General features: G+C 38.4%; 1 protein-coding gene and 1 long non-coding RNA gene across 13 annotated transcripts in view; one reads left to right on the top strand and one right to left on the bottom strand.

The window, feature by feature from the left end:
- Positions 1-23,807, bottom strand: part of nrxn3b (neurexin 3b) — a 317,541-nt gene that overhangs the window by 26,293 nt on the left and 267,441 nt on the right. For all 12 annotated transcript variants that reach the window (XM_051138803.1, XM_051138796.1, XM_051138802.1 and 9 more), the window contains one exon: positions 7,958-8,129. In XM_051138803.1, the coding sequence (XP_050994760.1) occupies positions 7,958-8,129 (172 nt within the window). The remainder of the gene's footprint in view (positions 1-7,957; positions 8,130-23,807) is intronic.
- On the top strand, positions 13,613-14,650 carry LOC127183039 (uncharacterized). Its single transcript, XR_007829989.1, has 3 exons — positions 13,613-13,704; positions 13,781-13,854; positions 14,534-14,650. It is a non-coding gene; the product is annotated as an uncharacterized LOC127183039 (long non-coding RNA).

Consider the following 23,807-nt stretch of genomic DNA (forward strand, 5'->3'; position numbering starts at 1 on the left):
GACACAGATTTGAGGAAGACACTGCATACAGATGAGATCATTACAGCATGGTGTGAGGCCTGCTGCTGCGGGGTCCCTGGAAGCCATCTGAGGAATTGGGCCGCTTGAATATTTTGCCATTATTTGGACATTGTTACACCTCTTTCTCCTACTGGAGTTAGGTGTTAAGGCGGTAAGATGGATCTAACATCTGCAATCTTGGGTGTGCTTATGTCCAGCTGCTCTTAACAAATGCAGTAACCAGTTTACCAAAGAAAGTTAAAAGTTGGTCATAATGAATGAATAGGATGATAAACAGATTCAGATTTTTGAAGTTTATCTTTTTCATACTATGAACTATAAGTACAACAACAGAGTGAACTAAACATATAGTGCACTTTTCATAATGTTTTGCTGTGTTTTTTTTGTAATTTTTTCAAACACATCACTACCCATTATTACCACATTCATTACCCATTCACTTCATTGCATGAAAAAGAGCAGCATGAACAGCCTTCATGCTGGGTAAGTAACATTCAACATGTTGGCTAAGTAGATAATTACAGAATTTTCATTTTTGAGTTCCTATGCATTTTCATGTACATCAAGCAGGGGAAAATACAATTTACAGCAGTACTCTGAAGAATTTGTATGGGAAAAAGAAGAAAAAGATGAAAAAAAAAAACCCTACAGCTTGACAGCAAAAAATGCAAAAAGGACTTCAAAAGAGCAAAGTTACTCAACACATCTCACTTAGCTAAATAAGCCACTGAGCGCTGAGTCACCGCGTACCTTCTCAGAACTTCAGAATGAGAAAAAGGTGCATAGAATAATAGAGTTATTCAGAAACACAAAGGTTCTACAGTGACGGGGATGTGAAATGGACGAGGCCGGTGGCGATTCAAGGCCCTGCTTTTCTTGTGCTTTCCTTTTTAAATAGGCAGAAAAGGGGCTTCAAAGTGGGCTGGTTACTGCTGGCTGAGCAGGGGGATGTGGGCAAGGTAATGGGGTGAAGGTGGGGGGTAATAAGTAGCTTCCAGGGCTGCCGATGCCTTTGATCCTGACGGGCAGCGCATGCAAGCCTGGGGCTGGAGTGGCTTTCCTGGATGGAGGCCTGCATGCTAGAGATCCAGAAGAGCTTGAGGGTTTGGACATTCATTTTAGAGATCAGACGCTTTGCCAGCGCTCGCTATCTCTCATGTTAATGTGTATATATCACTATGATCTTTGCAGAGCTTTCTTACCTCCAAACACTGTTCAGTGTGAGGCTGTCCTCGACTAAAGATTTTTCTGGTCGACTAGTAGTCATTTATTTTAAGCATTAGTCGATTAATCGCATGTTTATTAATAAACCATTTAAATCATAATAATGATACTTTAATTGCCTACATAGCCTAACAAGCACTCAAGGGCATGCATAAAGCTTGCCACACACCAGCAGAAGTAATGATTATTAATGTGTCAGGGAAAAATGGTAAAGAGGCTGCAATAATTTAATAATAATTTATTGATAAACTATTGCTTTCTTTGTTTTCGGCTTAAGAGATGAAGTAGGCGCCACTAACTCGTCACCTCCGCAGTAGTGGATACGCTGTATGAATGTTTCATACAGATTGCATAATCTGAGAACATTTGTTTTCCATTTTAATTGGTTCAGACATTTTGCATGACTTCATTACTTCCTGTGGATTTTTTTTTCTGTGACTAAGCGTCTAATAAAATTTTGGTCAACCAAACCTCCTCTTGTCGACTAACGGTTAGTTGACTGTTAGGGAGTTCAGTGGCTATAGAGAATGGGAACCTAATGTCACAGCGCAATGCACTGTGGGAATTTATGCCACGTGAGTTAGAGTGGAGACTGAATAGTAATGAATGTAGACATTTTATGGTAAAATTATTCAGTGAGAATGGCTATGGTAATTAATACAATAAGCATTAACCATTCCAACAAGATCTTAAATAATAGTAAATAATATAGCAAAATAATATAAAATGTCTACATCCACTACTGAACTCAGGTTGAAGTAAGGTAATGTAAACAACCTAAAATGTGGCTTTATAATTATAGTTTTATTATAAATTACAAATACACAGATTTACAGTGAACAGCAAGCACTCATAACACAAATACGGTGGAAAATCACATCTTGAAATATTATTTGCTGCATCCTGCTGATACCCTACCACTTGTGTATGACTGAATCCATTAATTTCCTTCACTTACTGCACTCCTGTGCTTACTTGTTTAGCATTTCTAATATTAATAAATCTTGCATTTCATTTAAGCCATTCAAGTTATTTATTTGTACAGCATACACAAAAAAATACATTTCAAAGCAGCTTGATATTAGTTATTCTGTTATGTCTATAATTGCTTCATGCTTTAACATTGAGCCTATACTTTTATCAATTTTATCAGTACCACTTGTAGTGAATGAGACTATATACTATGTAATAAATATTTGCAGTGTCTCGTACACATGACCGAGCACTTTTTTTTTTTATTTTCAGACACGACTAAGTGACTTTTTTTCTTTTTTTTTTACTTAAAGAGATTTGCATAATAGTTGTGTTTTATTATAAGCACATGTAAACTGTTTCTACAAAATTAATTATATAAAAGGTCTTCTTTTTCTGTGGTGATCTGAGTTTGTTTACACTGTGCTCCTGAGCGTGTCATAATAATAATAATAATAATAGTAATAATAATAATAATAATAATAATAATAATAATAATAATAATAATAATAATAATACACATTATTATTATTTATTTGTTTGTTTGCATGAACCAAAACCTGTTTTGGGAACTTTTTGCTTAATTTAACATGACTTTTTATGAAAAGTAATTTATGATTATCATGAAAATAAAAAAAATATTGAAAAAAATAAATATATTAAATATTATATAATATATGTATAAATATTATATATATATATATATATATATATATATATTTTTTTTTTAAATCACTGATTCTATAAATTTTAGAGAGAGAATTCTTCTTTTCTAATCTCCACAAAAGCACAACAGTCATAGTTTACCCACAGGTACCCATAGGCGCCAGTATGAGCGCCTAACTTCACAACACAATCCTTGAGTGTCATATTCCAGAGCGCTAATCTGTGAGAGATGTCCAACAAGCCAATGGTGTTTGTTTCCTCCCATCCATCAGCATATTTGTGTAGGTTTCCCGCTAGAACAATATCAGAATCACTCCCTTTAGATGGCACCGCTTTAGTCAAAACAAATGCTGGCATGGTGTCAGTGCGTACTCTTTCAGTGCCAGAGATTTGCAGTAGGGGGCCATCAGCAGATGCTGAAAGCATACAAACAATGTGCGAATGAATTCTGTTGCCAGTTCATCATGGTCCATACTAGTGAGAAGTGAGAAGTGCCTGTTTCTCATTGGAGCGCAATCTAACCTTGGCTATAAGGGTCTTGCAGGACACATCTCAGAATAATTCATGTTCTGTTTTAGCTGTTCATAGGACGTATTTTAACCTCTATCTCCAGATTTGTGGTATTGACACTGCAGGAAGGATTTTGTTCCTCTGTATTGTAGTTTGGCAATCAATGTTTGTGTGTTTTCTGAGATGTGCTTTCTATGGCTGTCCTTATCAAAATTGCATAAGTGTCTGTGTATGTTACTCATCTGCTAAATGCCCACCTTCTTTTTGAGCATTAGGAAAAAAATGACATATAATTTTTTTGATGAATATGTCAGAAACTTAAAATATTGCTCACCCTCTACTAACTCACTCACTCAATCACTCACTCACTCACTCACTCACTCACTCACTCACTCACACTATTTCCTCCAGTAAACAAATAATCATATGACAGTTTAAATTTAAATTTTTGTAAGCTGGATGACCAACATGTTCTTTCTGGTTGATTGACTTGGTGGTCAAGATAGTTAAAGGGGTCATGCCATTAAAATTTCTCTCATTTTTTGAAATATAAGATGTCTTTGTACCATTAAGACATCCAGTATGTTTTATAGCTTAAAACATCCTCCTTAGTACAAAAAGAGAATTTTTTTAAACCAAACTCCAAAAATGACTGTTTTGGATTTGTGAGATTTGACATCATCGCATCATTGCCTATGCCCACTGCTGCTACACCTGTCTATACCAGGTGCAAATGTCACGTAAGTAGAACAAGCAAAAAGAATAAGCAAACAGAACCCATTATATTTGCTGTCTACACTACATACATTATACAAAAGCCTGTTAAATTTTAGATGTACACTCTTAAAAATAAAGGTGCTTCACAATGCCATAGAATAATCTTTTTTGTCTAAATGGTTCCATAAAAACCTTTAACATCTGAAGAACCTTTCTGTTCACAAAAGGTTCTTTGTGGCAAAAGAAGATTCTTTAGATTATAAAAAAGTAAGAAAGAGATGGTTCTTTAAAGAACTTGTGACTGAATGCTTCTTTGTGAAACCAGAAATGGTTCTTCTGTGGCATCGCTGGGAAGAACCTTTTAAAGCACTTTTATTTTTAAGAGTGTAGTCCATGATCCAGACCAATGGAAGAGTAAAATAACAATCATTTTTAGCATTCAAGAAAGCAGAGCAACTTTTAAGCTTTTACATCTATTGTCAAATAATTACTAATAACATGCCTTGATGGAAAGGTTCCCAACTTCTCCCATGAGGAGCTTGACCTTTCTTCAGAGCAAACAGATACACAATGGGCAAAGTCGATCAACTGAAACTATGCATGAAACTGTACGCTGAAACTGATGCCAGCTGAACATCATTATTCAAGACACATGAATGGAAAGTGTGTATGAGTGTCCTGTATAAAATACAACTCTCTTTTAAGTAAACTTTGTTGTCTTGATCTTATGTAGCAGTCTATGGCACCCTAAAACTGTCAAAAGTCAAGCCTCCTTTATCTTTATAATGCTTTATACAACAGAGATTGTTTCAAAGCAGTTTCAGCATTAAAAAGGAAAGTAACAGAATCAAATATGCAATTTTTTTAAATTAGGCAAATGCAAATTCTGCTGTAAAGCAGCTGTAGCAAGACAATAGTGTCATTATTTAACTCCATTCAGTTCAAGGTTGGTCCAGTTCAGTTTCAATAACTAAATAACTGAATAAAATTTTATTCATTATGAAACAAGTTTTAATTCAGCTATAAGCAGCTCTACTGAGAACAGTAAGTTCAATGTTGATAAAAACAAATATAGGAACATATTATGTTTTTTATATGCTTTAGTGCAGTAAAAAAAAAAAATACATACAGCACCTTTAACAGCAGCTCAAAAGTATTGTGTATTCTGACAAAATTGTATTTCTCTGGTGTCACTCTGGTTAGCCCTCCACTTTGTGCACTTATTGGTGAAATAACTTTAAATATCTTAACTTCTTAATGGTCAAATAACTTTAAGCCCTGGTTTCACAGACAAAGTTTAAGGCTAGTCTGGAATAAAATGCATGTTTGAGCTGCCTCAACTGAAAATATCTTGCTCTAACATATCTTAAAATTGTGCCATTGTTCTGTCTCATGATGCACACCTGCAACGTTTTCTTTGAAGGCATTTTTATAAAAGCTACTTAAATATTTTAATTTAACTAGCCTAGTCCTGGCTTAAGGTAAGCCCTGTCTGTGAAACAGGCCTAAATATCTTAAATAATATTAAATATCTTCTTACTGACTTGCATTCGATGTGCCCCAGCAACTGCTTATCCAGTAATGCCTGGTTAGAACATATGAATAAACCCTGGATCATGGCTACCCTGGAAATTCTCATGCCATGGAAACACAGCTGCATGGATCTGTTTTACAGTTTATTGAATGAGGCAGGAATGCAGAGCCTCACTGACATAAAGCATTTCAAGTGCTATTCAGTCTACGAGTCTGAATCCTAGCCTGTAATTACTCAAGAGATGGTGCAGTCTTTAACAGAGGACCTGAAATCAATACTTGTCAAATTACAAACACGAACGTTCTGCATATTATCGGTGTTTGAGTATATGTATCTGTATGAAAACGAGAATTACCAAATCTGCAGTTGATTGCTGAAAGGAGTCAAGGATCTCCATGAAAAAAAAGACTAAATCACTTCAGAAGCAAAGATTTAATGAAATTTGGAGCACATTTATTGGCCTTTAAATAATGAGCACTTGACTGATTCAATGCTGTGAAGTTTAATGGAGGCCAATATGTAACATAATTGATTGAATTCATTGGAGCACTAGGTCTTGATAACGTACTTAGCCATACTGTACTGCTTTAACCAGAATTCGACTGCAAATCACAGATGGTTAATTCTGTCCAAAGTGAAAAAAATAATAGAAGGAAAAACAAATGAACAAACAATATATTAAAAGAAACAAACAAATAACATGCATTTCTATAAGTTCAAAACAAGACAAAACATGTCACTGATTTAGAGATACAGTAGAACATAAGGTCAACAATATAGCACGCTAGCCAACTACATAAAAAGATAGATGGTTGTAGATAGATAGGTGTTATGGATGTAAAGAGAGAAATGTTATATAACTTTACATCTCTCATACAAAGTAGTAAATTTTGTATCAATGTTCTGAATGTTTTTCTGTTTTTTGATATCTTCTTTTTTTCCACCACAGAAAATTCTCATATCAACAAGGTTATGACAATTTGTGGTTTACACTATGGATACTAACTAAACACAAGATTCAAAGCGATTCTGTAGATATCGTGCAATCTGTGTAAAATATCTCCTCATTTAAAACACTGCTAGATGCCACTAAGAATGTCTACTGAATGAATGTTTCGCATAGACTACATCATTATATCATTACATCATGTCTCTGAGACTAATTTGAGGCTGAGTGATGCAACAGCTTCAGCAGAAGTCACTACACACTTCCAGTCACTGTGCAGGTTTACTTTTCAATGTACAAAATTCACATGTATTGAGTTTGATCATTTAGGACATTTCAGGTGTTATATTTAGCTCTGAAAATGGCTAACAGTCTGTAACGAAAATGGCATGCTATCTCCAGCTCTTTGTCAGTGTCCGTAACAGCTTGAACAGGGAGCACATCATTTGCCTGTGTCCTTCTGCCTGCATGTTGGCCACTTTAAGGCTATCTCACTTTAGAAAACCCTACTGTTGAATACAGCTTGAGTAACCCTGACTAGAGCTGCTCTCTAATTGGACGAGAAGTGCAGGGGCCAGATATCCCATGGAGGGCGTCGAAGCAACAGAGACATCAAAGTGGAGGACACAGAGCCCAAATTAATTGAGTGTGAAGGGTTTTGAGAGTTTTTTTCGATAGCGTTTGAGGGCAGTATTTCAGCACGCCCTATTTCTCTGTGTAGGAAACGCTTGAGCTTCTATAACAAACCTCTGCTGCATTTGATGAACTCATTTGTATTCATCCATCATTGCTGGCTTCCTAAGTCTGGGAGTCACAGATACACAGAGGTCCGGGGCTCATTCTCCCACAGCTGCTGTAGCTGCCACAATACTGCCTTAAACCTGTGCCCCACTCTTCCCTCTGCCATTCAAAGCCTCTCAAAAGCAGCTGGCCAGATGTCACGGCACTAATCGCGAGGACAAAAGCAACGGCTTGGCCTGCCATTGTGCACAGGCCAGGTGCCCAGGCTTGATTACTCCCACATATGGACGTTTCAGAGGACAATTAAGAAAGCAACGCAAGCCAAGTCAGTTGAGAACTAAGTGGCATTTGCCTTCTTCTTTGCAATGTCTTTTCTCTTCTATGCCTTCCCCTCAGCAGAAAGGAGATCAGTGTTGTAATTATGAACACCTGTTCCCATTTCTAAAAATTAGCATGCTTTGAAACATTATAAATTATAAATTACATGGGCAGGAAAATTATGTTGTCCCTTGCCTTCCAACCCTTGATTTGCTTGGGAGCATATGATATCCAGTGGGTTTAACAATAAAAACTCACTTCTCTCTGACAAACTTTACTTTGGGTAGTTAGCAGGGTGCATATGTTACCTGATGGAAAGTGCTCGTTGATTGGCCAGTTGTCCACCTGTAAGGTGGCGTTTCCCCCATTCCTTGTGAAGCGCACAACATGATATTTTCCATCATTGACTTCTGTATTCATCTCTTTGACGCTGATGTCCACTGTGCCAATGTTGAACGTTACGCCCACTTTTCCTTCTTCCTGGAATAGAAACATCACAAACAATCTCAGCTGAGCAACACCAAATGGCTGATTCAACTCAGCGTAAAAGGATGAAGGTGCTATCTTAAATAACTGGAAAAATTTGCATGTTAAAGTGATCCACTTTTAGAAACCTCTGCAACGATGCTGCCAGTGAGAGCACGCAAATTGCTGTGGATGCCAAGACTGCTGCATTTTTTATATCCAGTTGATAAGAATGAGCTGCCAACAGAAATGTGGGACATGCACATAACGATGACTAATGCTTTGTACCGACCTACTGCAAATTCACAAACATATGCTCCTCTACCTTTCACATATGTATCCCATATGGCTCTTGTTTGGAGACTCTTCATAAATCCCTGATAAAGAACTATGACAACTTGCCACATTGTCTTCTGCACAGTCTACAAGCAGTATTTTCAATTTCACTACAAGTTCATGTGCACATAGCCATCATGAAAAGGTTTCAAGGCATACCACACTTGATGGAGTGCATTTCCTTTCTTATGTCATTTATTTTAATCCCCACCAGGCCTCTTGAAGGTGTAATTACCTGTCCTCAAGGCATGGCACAGAGGAAGCCATTTTTCAAACAAAAGGGAAGGTAAATAAATACATGGATGTGCTGTACTGAAGTGTGCGATAAATTAATCTGCCACCACACACTCCAGCATTCACGGTTCCTCAATGTTTTCCGAGGGTTTCCCAAGACTCCCAGCATGCTCCACTTATAATGAACATAACCTTAGATGCTGGTGAGAGCACAACTACTGCAACTGACAATTAAATTGGAGGTGCATGGGATGTTTTTAATAAGAGGTGTATTATGAATGTTAATTTTGTGAAGGCAGACCAAAAGCTAAAGAATGCTATATTGATATGCACTGTTTGTGTTCTCCATTAGAGCCAAGAAAAGCAGTGTAGTACACAGCAGCCTGATCTAAGAGTCTGTTTAAGCTCTCTGATTGCAGCTGTACTATGCCTGGCACAATTTGAGATCTACAAACTCCCAGAAAGTAATGGCTGGTTGGGCAGCACCATCTGATTATTAGATATCCTGGTTCAGACAGCCTCCGTTGTGAGGGTTGAAATGATAACAACTGGAAGTGTGTCAGGAGATTCTAAAGATTCTCTGAAGACAGGCATCTCTTTCAATCTCAACAATTCTCTACACAAACAACATTTGCTCAGTTTTAAAACATAGAGAGCTGACTACTGAAGCAGCATTTTAAGTCATTATTAATGCACTCCAAGTTGGTGGATGGTGGGAGACTAAAATGTATTTTAAAAAAGGACTATACCCAATACTTCTATGTGCCATGTACATTAATGCTTTTTAAAGTGTCATTACGTTAACTTAAATCACTCACTCAGTACACACTCAAAAAAATGGTTTTGTGCCACTGTTCATTTTACCCAGGTATTTATTGTTAAAACAACACAAGTGTATTTCTTTTTCCACCAAAACACTATTGTATTGTGCTCTATTAATTTAAACTGTTTAAGTTTCCATTTTACTTGATTATCAATCGTTAAACTAACGTAAACGGTTTAATTTCGCTGTTCAAAAAAACGGATATGACGTTTCCAACGCATTTGATGAAGACGGCGCGAAGGAGGTGTATCATGGCGTCGGAGATAGAAGTACCAGTCAGGTAAGAAAATCTAAAGACTTCTTTGTGTTACAGTTTTTCTCAATTGCTTAAACACATTTCTTGAAATTATGCCTCGCTTTTGCGAAACTCTAAACACAAATCCGTAACTTCTAACTCAATTCTCCGAACTTACTATATTTAGGTCAAAATGAAGCTCTCCACTCAAAACAACTCAATCTTGCTGAAAAAAACAAACTTTTCTCTTAGACATGACACACAAACCCTCAAAAACACACACACTACAACACAGTTTTACACACTGATGAGATCAATTGAAAACAATACTACGAAAACTGGTAATAACTGTTGCTTGGGGAAAAAAAATGATGAATACAACAAATGTATGCATTTGCAAGTGTTTTACAGTTTTTCTCGATTGCTAAAACACTATAACCAGTCTTTTAAACTAAAATTTCAAAACCATAATGCCATTTTTCAAAAAGCACACCCATTTCCCTGAACTATAAACACTATTCCCCTACTTTAACACATGAGTCAGATTTGGTGAACTGTTACTGCAAAACTCTACACACAAATCCCTACATTTCTTAGTGCTTACCCCATGTGGTCATTTAGAAAGCACTAGTATTCAATATTGTTCACTCAAGTCTGCAAAGTTTGAGCTCAATTAGCACACAATTACCCAAGTGGAAACACTAGGAGTCAAAATTTATCACACACCAATCAGAACCTTCGATGGAGATAAAAGTGCCAAAGTCAGCTTACAGTTTGGTGCATTTCTCAGCTCAGAAATGAAATTCTCAAAACTACTTGTTCAACCTCCACATCATCTAGTCACTTGTGCACATCATAAAATGTTTCTAATTTTTAAAAACAAATTGCGTTTGCTTTGGTATGTTCATGCAACTGATTATGCAACTAATTTGTCTGCGGTTTCCTACATTATCAGTTCCTATTGTCATGTTGCTCAAAATGTATTACATGTATATAGTTCTCTGTGCTATAGTCTTACCCCTCAAAATATCAAGTCATTAGCTCATGGAATATGTCTTTACAGTAAATGCTAAATTTTTGATCTAGTTGTCATAAACTGTCAAGCATATTCTACACATTTCTATTAGACTTTTTGTAAATTTGCCATGAATTGTTCAAGTGAATATTGACTTTCACTAATGTAGAAACTACAGATCAACCAATGATAAAGCAGTTCTCTGAAACAGCTCAAAGGTACATCTTAACATCTCATGAACCTTCAACTGGAAAGCATAAATAGACAGAGGACAACACAAGAGTTACAAATTCTGACAGTGGACTTTCTAATTTATATTTCCGCCTTTACTCTTATTTCTTTTTCTTTTCTATTTCACAGTGACTTTGTAATGTATTTGTATTTTATTTATTTCTTTTTTTATCTATATATATATATTTTTTTTTTTGTCCGACGACTACTAAAATTGTAAGTGTGAATCCTATCCGGTCTTTTTCAGTCATAAACCCTGCATACAGTAATGTGAAATTTCGAAGAGGAAGAGTAGGAGGTAAAAGAGAAAGAGGATGAGACGAAGGAGGAGGAGGATGACAACAACATGGAAGAGAAATAGGAAGGGCAAGGGCAAGAAAACAAGCAGTCTCATATATTTTAGTTGATGCATGCCAGGGTTGGATCAGGCTTGCAAGAGTGCTACCTTTTTTTTACCAGCAGTTTTACCACTGCTGCCTGTCCAGGGCCAATTTAGTCTGTGATGTTGAGGAGGTTCTTTGGCCTGTTCCAGACCAAAGACAGGATGCTGGGGCAGAACAATTATTTTTGTTGTCTACAGTACAATAAATTAGGGATTAAAACACTTGCAAATGCATACATTTGTTGTGTTCATCATGTGAATTTTTTTTTTTTTTCAAGCAACACTTGTTACCAGTTTTCGTAGTATTGTTTTGAATTGATCTCATCAGTGTGTAAAACTGTGTTGTAGTGTGTGTGTTTTTGAGGGTTTGTGTGTCATGTCTAAGAGAAAAGTTTGTTTTTTTCAGCAAGATTGAATTGTTTTGAGTGGAGAGCTTCATTTTGACCTGAATATAGTAAGTTCGGGGAATTGAGTTAGAAGTTACGGATTTGTGTCTAGAGTTTTGCAAAACCGAGGCATAATTTCAAGAAATGTGTTTAAGCAATTGAGAAAAACTGTAATCCTTAATTTATTGTACTGTAGAGTACAGCACAAAACAGCAAACAACAACAAAAATAATTATTCTACCCCAGCATCCTGTCTTTGGTCTGGGACAGGCCAAACAACCTCCTCAACATCACACTCTAATTGGTTATAACCCTGGCACGCATCAGCTAAAATATAGAAGACTGCTTGTTTTTTTGCCCTTGCACTTCCCATTTCTCTTCCATGTTGTTGTCGTCGTCCTCCTCCTTCTTCTCCTCCTCTTCCTCTTTCACCTCCTATTCTTTGTCTTCGAAATTGCATATTACTGTATGCGGGATATTGATTGAAAAAGACCAGATAGGATACACAGTTACACTTTTACTAGTGGTCTGAAAAAAAAAAAAAAAATCAACATAAAAAAATGAAATAAAATATAAATACATTACAAAGTCATTGTGAAATAGAAAAGAGAAATATGGGCAAAGGCCGAAATATAAATTAGAAAGTCCAGAATTTGTAACTCTTGTGTTGTCCTCTGTCTATATATGCTTCCCAACTGAAGGTTCATGAGATGTTGAGATGTACCTTTGAGCTATTTCAGAGAACTGCTTTATCATCGGTTGATCTGTAGTCTCTACATTAGTGAAAGTCAGTATTCACTTGAACAATTCATGGCAAATTTACAAAAAGTCTAATAGAAATGTGTAGAATATGCTTGACAGCTAGATCAAAAATGTAGCATTTACTGCAAAGACATATACAATGAGCTAATGACTTGATGTTTTGAGGGGTAAGACTATAGCAACATGACAATAGGAACTGATAATGTAAGAAAACCGCAGACAAATCAGTTGCATAATCAGCTGCATGAATATACCAAAGCAAACGCAACTTGTTAAAAAAAAAAAAAAAAAAAAAATTGCACAATGTGCACAAGTGACTAGATGATGTGGAGGTTGAACAAGTAGTTTTGAGAATTTCATTTCTGATCTGAGAAATGCACCAAACTAAGCTGACTTTGGCACTTTTATCTCCATCAAAAGTTCTGATTGGTGTGTGATAGATTTTGACTCCTAGTGTTTCCACTTGGTTAATTGTGTGCTAATTGAGCTCAAACTTTGCAGACTCGAGTGAACAATATTGAATGCTAGTGCTTTCTAAATGATCACATGGTGTAAGCACTGAGAAATGTAGGGATTTGTGTGTAGAGTTTTGCAGTAACAGTTCACCAAATCTGACTCATGTGTTAAAGCAGGGGAATAGTGTTTATAGTTCAGGGAAATGGGTGTGCTTTTTGAAAAATGGCATTATGGTTTTGAAATTTTAGTTCAAAAGATTGGTTATAGTGTTTTAGCAATCGAGAAAAACTGTAAGTCAAAAACTTTAATTTCTGTAAGTGTTTTAGTATGCTTTTAGTGTTGTTTTGCAGATGATTTGGTGCGGTTGGGACATGTGAACGCGCATATGGACTGTAGTGTATTTGTACGTGTGCTTGTGGAACAGAGCATGCGGCGAATTATTAAAATTCAAAGTGCTTTTCCGTCTCATTAATGATATATAGGCAGTTAAATAAAAACTTCGTGTGATCTTTCTAGGTTATTCAAGTCCCAGTAAAATTACCGTTAGCTAAAGCACGAAAGCAAGTACAAATATTGCCACATTCGACTGCTGCATACTTTTAACATTTTATCTGCTATACGTTTTTATAACAGCGTGCATTTGATCACGGGTTTCTTCATCGCTGCCTAATTTTGGCGAAATGAAGGAATGTCACAACTTTACTGACGGAGAAAAAAAGTTTTGGCTAAGGTAAGTGAAGCGCTGCATTGCCTTTTCATCCTTTATAAACAAAAGTAATGAGGGTATTTTGCATTTTCTGTTTTAGAGGAATGCACGCAGTTGTAAATGTGAACTGGTGGATGGTTAAGAAGCTGATGTGTCTTCTAGAAATCTAAACAAGTAAGACACTAAGATATATTGATATATGTTAATAAATTTATGTATGCATGTATTTGTGTGTGTGTATATATGAAGAGTTCATGTGTATATTTGTATATATTAAGAGTTAATTTGCAAGAACAGATAACTGTTTTTTTTATTCTGCATTCCAAGTAATATCAATCAAACTGTGGTTGGTTTATTTTGAATGAATATTAATAGCTCAAACATACGGCTAACTAACACAATAAAACACAAAAAAAAACAAAAACAAAAAAAAAAACAACAACAACACACACACAATAAAAAACATGTTTTATGAATATTAATAAAAACGGATTTATTTGTTTTTGCAAATGAACTCTTCATATGTATATGTATATGTTTCTGTGTGTGTGTGTGTGTGTGTGTGTATTTAATGGGTACTTTTGACTCATTCCTTTTCTTAAAAATGGTTTGAAGGCAGAAATGTGATGTTTATCATTTTATAAACTTAATGTTTTTGTGAAAAGCTGTGCCTGAACTATAAATCATGCTTTTTACAGTCATTTTATGACTTTAAATATGCTCCAGATCATGTCCACCCTTTTGGAATAATATACATGACAATAATCACACAAACTTTTTGATCACTGAATTTGTTTTTGCTGTTAAACTATATGGGTGCTCTTGTAACAAATTGTACTTCATGTGTTTACAGATTTGTGCAGAATATGAGACAGGCAGAATAACCATAGGTCCATTAGTGTCAGCTGTCTTTGCCAATGGGTGGATCCACAGTGCAAAACTTATGAAGATGATTGCAAACCGAAGAAGAGTCCTTGGATAAAGCATTAAACCCTCTTGGTCCCCACTACACAGGTAAGAACAGCTACACTCAACAAAAACTTTTGTAATCATGTTAAAGGGGTCATCAGATGCTGTTGATATGATTCTTTAGAGTCTTAATGAGAAGTCCATAGCATACTTTTGTTAAAATTTCTCAGTGGTAGTGTAAAAAACACCCATTTTACCATATCAAAATCAGCCCTTTTCAGAGTGGGCCATTCTGTTGCATGTTCCTTTAAATACAATAATGGTGGTCAGACTGTTCTCAGCTCTCACTCGGCTCATTTAGGGCAGGTCTAAGATCAGACGGTCATGTAAATCAACTATTGTGGGAGTGGCCTTGATCGGTGTGACGTCACACCAACTAGAAGCTGAGAATGACCTGATTTGAAAAAGGGCATATTACTTACAATGATTAAAAAATACCACTGGGTGGATTTTTATCATCATAGGGTGGTTGTGTACACATACTGCCAACATGCATATATGTTCAAACAACATGTAAAAGTGAGTTTTGGATCAGATGACCCCTTTAAAACATTGTCTCACCAGCCACTGAGTTTTAGGGTTATGGTCATAGGCATTAACAAAAAAGACAGATATAATAAGAATTGGGTTATTAATATAGTAAATATAAAATATATGGTATTACTGTAAACTGACAGATATTGCGAATACATTAGCTTCCCAAAAACAATACATTCTAAAGCAAGGCAGGCATGTCAAACCTGCTCTTGGAGAGCCAGTGTTCTGGAGTTTAGCTCCAACACCCCTGCCTGGAACATTTAGTAAAACTTTGATTAGCAAACCTGTAAGACCTTCGTTCATCTTCAAAATACAAATTAAGATATTTTTGATAAAATCAGAGAGCTTTTTGACCCTGCATAGACACCAACACAACTGAAATATTCCCAAGCCCCGAAACGTAGTAAGGACTTTGATATAATAGTCCATGTGACATCAGTGGTTCAACCATAATTTTACAAAGCTACAAGAATACTTTTTATGGGTAAAGAAAACAAAAATAACTTTATTCAACAATTCTTCTCCTCCAAATCACGTATTTTGCCATTATGGAGAGTATCACGATGCATGCACATTGCTTTCCTCTGCAAGCAAACAAGGCCCAGCGCATGCATGTTCTACGTCAGCAGAATCACACGCATGCGTTATGCAAAGAGGTACTCTCGATAATGGCAGAAGACGCAATTTGGAGAAGAATTGTTGAATAAAGTCAATATTTTTGTTTTCTTTGCACACAAAAAGTATTCTCACTGCTTTGTAAAATTATGGTTGAACCACTGATTTTTACACTGTTTTACTGGTGTCCTTACTACGTTTCTGGGTCTGGGAGCATTTCAGTTGCAGTACTGTCTATGCCGGGTCAGAAAGCTCTCAGATTTCATCAAAAATATCTTTATTTGTGTTCCGAAGATGAATGAAGGTCTTGTGGGTTTGGAACGACATGAGGGTGAGTAATTAATGACAGAATTTTCATTTTTGGGTGAACCATCCCTTTAATTGGGAAATTTAATTTGTATTTCCCGTAAGGAAATGATCAGACAGAATAATAATGAAATTTTTCAAAGGGTTTTTTTTTGTTTTTTGTTTTTTTTTGAAAAATGTAAAGGCTAAATCTCATGAATTTTGTTGTTGTCTGCATCTTTAGACAAATGACGTTGAAGTACCCGAATGAAGACACTAGCAGTGTTATTATGGAGTATATGGTAAGTTGTTTTATTAATTAATTAATTTACTTATTGGTATTTTCAAGGATGATAAATGCTAAGGTAAATTTAATACGCAAGAATTTAAGTACTCCATTCTTTTAAATATCCTCTCTAGGATACAGACGTTGGCAGCACTCAGGAGGTGATCCAGAGGAATCATGGGAATCTATGTCATACGATTTGAAGGTGCAGACATTGAAGACAGCCCAGCAGATGTTGGAGTGTTGGAAGATAAAGTTCTTCAGGACCTTAGCAGTAAACCCTATGAAAAAACTTGTTGCTGGGACTGATATATGGTCTAAACTTGAACTCCTGAAATCAGGTACACATTTGGAGTACTGCAGAAGTTATTTCTGGAGCCAGTTCCTGTTCCTGGATTAAGGTTTGATTGGTTACCTTTATATGCCAATTAGAAAATGACAGTAGTTTAATATTTCTGTAATTTTTATAATGTGGTTGTAACTGTAATTGTTGCTCTTGTTTAACAAATACACTTGATAATTTGTGACATCTTGTCTTTTGTGACTCATTGCAAAATAATCACACAAAAAATGCTTTGTTGAAGGGAGTAACTTTAACTTGAAATCATTTAGTTAAAGTAACTGGAACCAATTGGATGGAACCACTGTCCATAATTTAAATGAGTTGTCTGAAACAAACTTCCTTATGTTGATAAAGTGAAACATATTTGGCCAGTTTTTAATAAGCCAAAACATGTTCACTAAACTTAACCGGTTTAAGTTGCAGGGAAGTGAATAAATTGAGTTGGTTGGACATTACTATTTCACATAAATTCTTCCTCATTCAGCTGTGTTGTCACAACACAAAGAGTTTGCATAGATTCAAAAAATTCCATTCATGTTCATCAAAAACAATTTGGTTGTGTGGAACCACTGTCCATAACTGAATTAAGTAGGTTTAAAGAATCATTTTTTTGAGTGCACAGTAGGCAGCTCACTCTGTTTTGGCAGCTTGGTTCCCTACTTGCATATCCAGGCTGGTGTGACTGAGATTTCCAATTACACTGCACTGGCCAACAACATTTCATTGTCTTTTTAGAGAATTGTCTGATAAAGTTAAATTGTATTCTAAAGAAAATAAAACCATTCACAATGATGATGGCAGTAATGACTTGCCAATGTTACAAACTATTATAGTCAATTTCAATTCCCATATTCAAGATATTGAGCAGCATTAACACATTATGGTAAGACAACACACAATATATTGCTTTTTCTCATTAGAAAGGGAACAACCCACAACATAGATGCTTGTTGAATGTTGCAACTTCTCTGATATAATACCTGATGTCTCACAGATGGCGGCAAACATTTAGAAGGTTATTGCAGAATTTCACTGCGACGGAGAGCATAATGTCTGGTGTTTCTCCGCTGTGGGTGGTACCAGCGTAGCCAAGAGTGATAAAAGTAATTTGAGTTGCAGCAGGGGCCTGCACCGATGAAGAAGGGCTCTATCTCTCCCCCATGTAATGTTCGCTGACACCAGTAATAAGCTACACAATCCAATTCTGTCTCTCCGATCAATGGCTCCAACAAAAAGTCAGCCCCAGGCATCAAATCTCTCCCAGAAAGCCTCTATCACTGCGGCAGCCAGCAGACAGGAGCACAGTACCTTGATCTCTTGGCCAGGGACTAAATCATATGCAACCGTCATCATCAGTATAAACAAAATGTAGTCCAAAGAACAGCCTGTATAGCAACTTTATACAGCAAATGTTTAGGTCATAATTACATACTCTTCAATTGCTTTGCCTGAAACCCAGTTTGATTCTCCCTGAAGTTCTGTACTCACACTGAATCATTTGGCACCAAACCTTGAAACATTTTCATCATCATTGTGTATTCAAGCTGCAGCTGTTGATACCTGTTATCTGTATGTTTTATTACAAAATCTTAACATACACAAATCAGCACGTGTCTATCTGTCACAGATATGAAAAAATGCAAGGTGCTTGTCGAAGGTCATTTCTGCAGAAACAAGCAGCAATGAGAAATGCATTATGCTTTAATAGGCAATTTTTTCGTAATCAATATATATTCATTTCAGCAAGCAGGTATGGAATTAAAGCAATCCAGCGAACCCTGAAAAAAAAAAAAATCCACACCAACCGAACACTGAAGTGAAACATACTGGAGCAAAATATGTAGTCTGAAAGCATCAAGTTCCATTGTGTTCCATTCCAGAATGATTGTAGCTACTTTGAAAGGTTATACTTTATTTTGACAGTCAACTTTAGACATTCTACTAACTATAAATAATTTTGCAACTACATCTCAACTACTATATATATATATGTATAAATGTATATTTAAAATCATTAGCATGATCTCAAGAACAAAATGATGAGCTTAAGCACATGTTGTGAATTAGATGACAATGTTTCACAAGAACTACTGTGCTCAGGAGATTCAGAAATGAATGAACATACTTGTGGCTGCAAGTATCAAACAACCATATGGTCTTTGATGAGGGCATTCAGTATCAAACAGATAACTAATCCTTGTGTATAGATTTACATAGGCCATCTACAGTACATGACCTAAGGGGTAAATTTAGCCTGAGGTTAGAGCTCATCAAAATGGTATCACGACACATGCAGGAGATGAATCGATTGAATGAGATTAATGGCCTCTTGTTTGAGTCTGGGCAAAGATCTGCAGGCCTCCTCCACCAAACGGCCATGAAAGTGATTTTGTGATATTTGGAGGATGGAATGGAGCATTTGTAGCATTTGAAATTCTGCAGGGCCCCCATCATTAGGCTAAGTGATGATGACCCTGTGAACACTTTCCTGCACACTTAATTCCAACATTAATATTACAGTGTTAATGGAATAGAAACATGAAGCAGAGCCACACTTTTGTAAAATCATAGAAAATATAAATAAATCCATTACATAACACCAACACTGGATTTCAGTATATTTCAGTATACATGTCACATTAATCTACTGTACTGTACTGCAATATGGGTAAGCTTTAACACTGTAAGTTTTAACATTTATAAATTAGGTACAGGAATAAAATCCCTATCATACATGAACATTATCCTCCTGAGGTGACCGTAGAAGATGTACATTTCTGTGCATTAATATCCTCTAAAGGATTTACAATCAATATTTTTTAAATGTTATAACTCACAGAATAAGAGTTTTACATTTCAAGAACTTTTATTTGCAGATTCATTAGGTTAAATTATATTTTATGATACAACATGCAAAAAAAAAAAAAAAAAAAAAGTTGTAGGTGTAAAAGTAAAAAGTCATGTCACTCCTGCTTACATTAAAGTGGACCCAGTAATAAAGCTTACCGGCACATGTCTTTTTGAATATATGCTAGCAATAAGCTAATTAAGTAATAAATCACATGATACAGTGCTCTCCTAATTCATTATTCACTTCCTCAAACTTTCTCAGCCTCGAACAGTCTGTGGGATCTCTCTGCTACTAATTTCAGCAGTCGTCTAAGTGCTGCCAGGCAAATTCTCCTTACCATATTCTTTGAGTGTTAAGGAGAAAAAAAAAAAATCAATACATATTCATACTAGGCCCTTCATTAAATCAACCTCAAAACAAGAGGAAACACAACTACAAAAAATCCTGCAGTCTGAATGTTGATAGCAAAGTGCAACCCCTCGTTCCTCATATTAAAAGAATGTGGCAAAGATTAGCATGTTCACTTCAGTGTGAAAACACTTAAGTGAAAACACTAAGTCTTAACTACTTAAATAAATATACTTACATCATACAGATTACATGCCTTATATGTCTGATAATTCAAGTCCATTGCTGATTTAATATGTAGGAGTGCCACTCAACATTAGCCTTCAACTCTTTGTAATAGAAAAAGAGGAGAGAATGTGGAAGGTAACGGCTTTGACTCACTATTCGCTCAAAGTCAAACACCCAATCTTCACTTTGATCTTTTTTTCTCTGGGTCAGAGTTATTAAATATTTACCTTGCATTGCCTGTTGTTCCTACTGAATGCAAACAGGAAGACTCCTGGAAATGTTTCTTATTTTTAGCATGCTGCAAAGCAACTAGAGTCTTACTAACTAGAGTATTACTTTAATCGTTTTCTTCTTTGCTTAAAGACCCTATGAAATGCACTGATGAGTGCAGTTTCTTTTCTGTGATAACATATGTCTTGATGAAACAGGAAGTTCCCTTTCGAGGAACTCGTACTGCGTCCTCTAGAGGTCGCTATTGGGGAACGTCTCCTACGTGACCCGTGTCTGAAGCTATATACAAAAACTACAAGGTACTGGCCGGCGACAGCCTATGACGTCACTGCCGGCGCGACTCGTCGCTGCTGGCGCGTCATACCAGTGCGACCGCATTGTATAAAAGAGCGCCGGTCAAACACAACGTTCTCTTTGGATCTCCTGTGGAAGCGCATGAAAAAGGCAGCGCCACGGGGCCGCCTTGACGAGCGCTTCCTATCGGACCATAACCCCCCAGCTCAGGTAAGCCTTCCATTCCTTCCCGATCTCCATACGGAGGTCGTGAAAGCGTGGAGTAAGCCATTTTCCTCGCGCATTCATAGGTTCCAACAGACCAGTTATGCAAATATTGAGGGAATGCACGAGAATGGCTATGAGAAAATGCCCCCTATTGAAGAGATGCTTGCGAGCTATCTCTCCTTGGGTGAAGCGTCCTCTCTTAAGGCTCCTTCCCTGCCAACCGAGCCCCTTCAGAAAGCATCTAGCTTGAATGGCAGGGCATACGCGGCAGCGGGTCAGGCTGTGGCTTCGTTGCACACTATGGCGGTGCTTCAGGCCTATCAGGCCGACCTGCTGAAGGACCTGGACAAAGGTCAGGGACTTTCCCCTGATGAGGTAGCGGAGCTTCGCCGTACCACGGATTTGGCTCTCCGTGGTACCAAGCAGGCCGCCACTGCCATGGGCAGGTCTATGGCGGCCATGGTGGTTACGGAGAGACATCTCTGGGTAAACCTGGCCGACCTCGGGAGGAAAGAGAAGGGCTGTCTTCTCGACGCGCCGGTTTCACCTTCTGAACTTTCCGGTACTTCTGTCGAGACGGTGATCGAGAAGTTTAAGGAGGCGAAGGCACGCTCTGCTGACTTCAAAACCTTTATTCCGCTAAGGACCAGGTCCGAGGCCGAACACCAAAGGGGTCCTGGCCCGTCCCGGTCTGAGGATCGGAGACAGGCACAGAAGGCTAGTGTGGAGGCCCGCGCCCCTCCTCCGCCTGCGGGTGGCTCCAGGAGAGGGCGCGGGCCGAGGGGAGGTCGCCAGGATTTGAGGGAGGTGGTTCAGGCGAGGCGTTCTCAACGCTCTCGTCCGGACCAGAGCAAGTAACATCAGCTCGCATCTTTCTCGGGGTGGCTCACCTCCCCTCTCTAATTCCCCTGCTGCGTAGATCTGCAGTCTCTTACTGCTGGACCATATGATGTGCTGGGTTCGTTCTATTTCATGATCCTCTTTTATTGGAAAATATTAAGCTTTTTGTGCTGCAGTATGTGCGTTTGGGCTGCTGTGTTCATCCTATGTTTCAGGGTAGGACGCCCCCCCATGGATGGGACCCCTGGATACTGCTGATATCTCCTTCCTTCGTTGGATTTGCCTTCTGTTGCTGCAGGAGCATTTCTGGATGCTACAAGGTAGCTTTCGTAAAATTTGGGTCCCTCGCCACATTACTGCAACCCCCAGGGCTTGTTGATCGCTATTCAGGTAACCTTTTTCTGGTTTTTATCTCTGCTCACCTTTATTTCTTCCAGGACTTTTTCTGTCCTTCGTCTTGGCAGGTTCTCAGAAGTCTCTTCACGAGATGCCCCTGACGTCTATGGCTGAGTACATCATACTCTTCTCATGCCTCGCCCTGAGGGGCTTTCTGATGCTGAGCTATCCACCCATTCCTCATGCTTTAGACGTTTCTGCGGAAACCTCTTTCTCGGTGCTGACTCTGAGGAGCGGCAGCCTGTTTTAAAGCATGTTTAGGCCTCTGTTCATGCATACCTGCGGGTTGGCTGAACAGGGCTCACGCTCTCCTTTGAGAAGGAGAGCACGGATTGTTTGGGTGAATATAGCTAGAATCCTTTTGGCAGAAGGTGATGATCTCCCTTTCTAGCCATTTCTGTCGCCCTAAGATTGGCTCCCCTCCTTGGAGGGGTAGCCTTTGGTGCTCACCCCAGCTACGAGCTGAGGGGTCTAGAGCACGGATTGCTTGGGCAAATACAGCTAAAGCCCCTCCTGGCGGAAGGTGAGGACGCCTCTTGGAGCTTTATGCAATCAGCGACTCGGGTCCTTTGACCTCTCCTCTACCATTACGATGTCTTCTCGACACGGAGTGTGCAGGCTGTGCTCCCCTGCTATGCAGGGCCATTCGAGCAAGCTCTCCTGGGCAGAATAAGTAGGCCCTTCCCTCTCAGTAGGTTAGGTGCCTACCTTTCAACTGCTGTGCGTCCCATCGCTGTCACGTTGGATTAGTCGGCCGCTTGCTGTTGCCCAACGTGCCCTGGTTTCGGTCACATTTGTGCGCACGGGAACCGTATTACTCCATGCCGGCATCCAAGGCTTCCTGGCTTACGTTTTTTTGGCAGTACAGGTCACTACCTCATTTCTGCCCGTTTATCCCTCCTGTCGGGAGAAGAGCATAGCAGTGCCTCCTTCTTTAATAAGGATGCTTAGGTACGCCGTACAGAGGTGTCCTCCTTGTTGCGGGGTATCTATCCTGTGGCTGCTATATGCTCGCCTTGGTTACTAGGGTGGAGTTCTTATCTCATCGGATAGATCGGCCGCTTGCTGCCGTCCGATGTGTTTCCCTCTCACCACTTGTGTGTGCGGAAGCTGCTCTATTTATTGGGGCATTCTAGAAGCCCCGCAGACAGCAGTATTTTCTCTCTGCCCCTGTGATGTCTCTCCTGACATTGCATGAGCTTGACAATTGCTCCCCTCACTGAGGGTCCCTTGTGAGCTTGTCATTCTCAGTCGGAGCTCAGACGTTCCTCTCTATGCCAAGAGGGGGACCTCCGCTCCCTATGGCTCTGGCTTTCCAGGTAGCAGCCCCTGGTGGGATGACGTAAAGTCGGCATTCTTTGCTCCTCTCTAAATTGAGGGTCTTCTGTGAGCATGCTATACCTTGTTGAGCAACCAGGTTTCTCGTCTCTTGAGAATCATATCTCCTCTGCTCTAGGGCATCCCATTCAGGCCGCTCATACTGAGCACTATAGTGCTCCCCTTTCTGCAGAAGGGTCACGTTGAGCACGATTCGGCTCCCTGAGTACTCGGAACCTCCCCTCTTCCTGGGGTTTGTGTTCTCTGTTTCCCAGAGCTCCTCTCAGAATGGTATTTCAGTGTCCAGGCTCGCCGGACACATCCTAAAATCCACTTTTGTGGTAAGAACGCACACTAGCTTCTTGTGTTCTTTCTAAAAT

The sequence above is a fragment of the Labeo rohita genome, chromosome 20 (genome assembly GCF_022985175.1).
Source record: "Labeo rohita strain BAU-BD-2019 chromosome 20, IGBB_LRoh.1.0, whole genome shotgun sequence".
Lineage (NCBI taxonomy): Eukaryota > Metazoa > Chordata > Actinopteri > Cypriniformes > Cyprinidae > Labeo > Labeo rohita.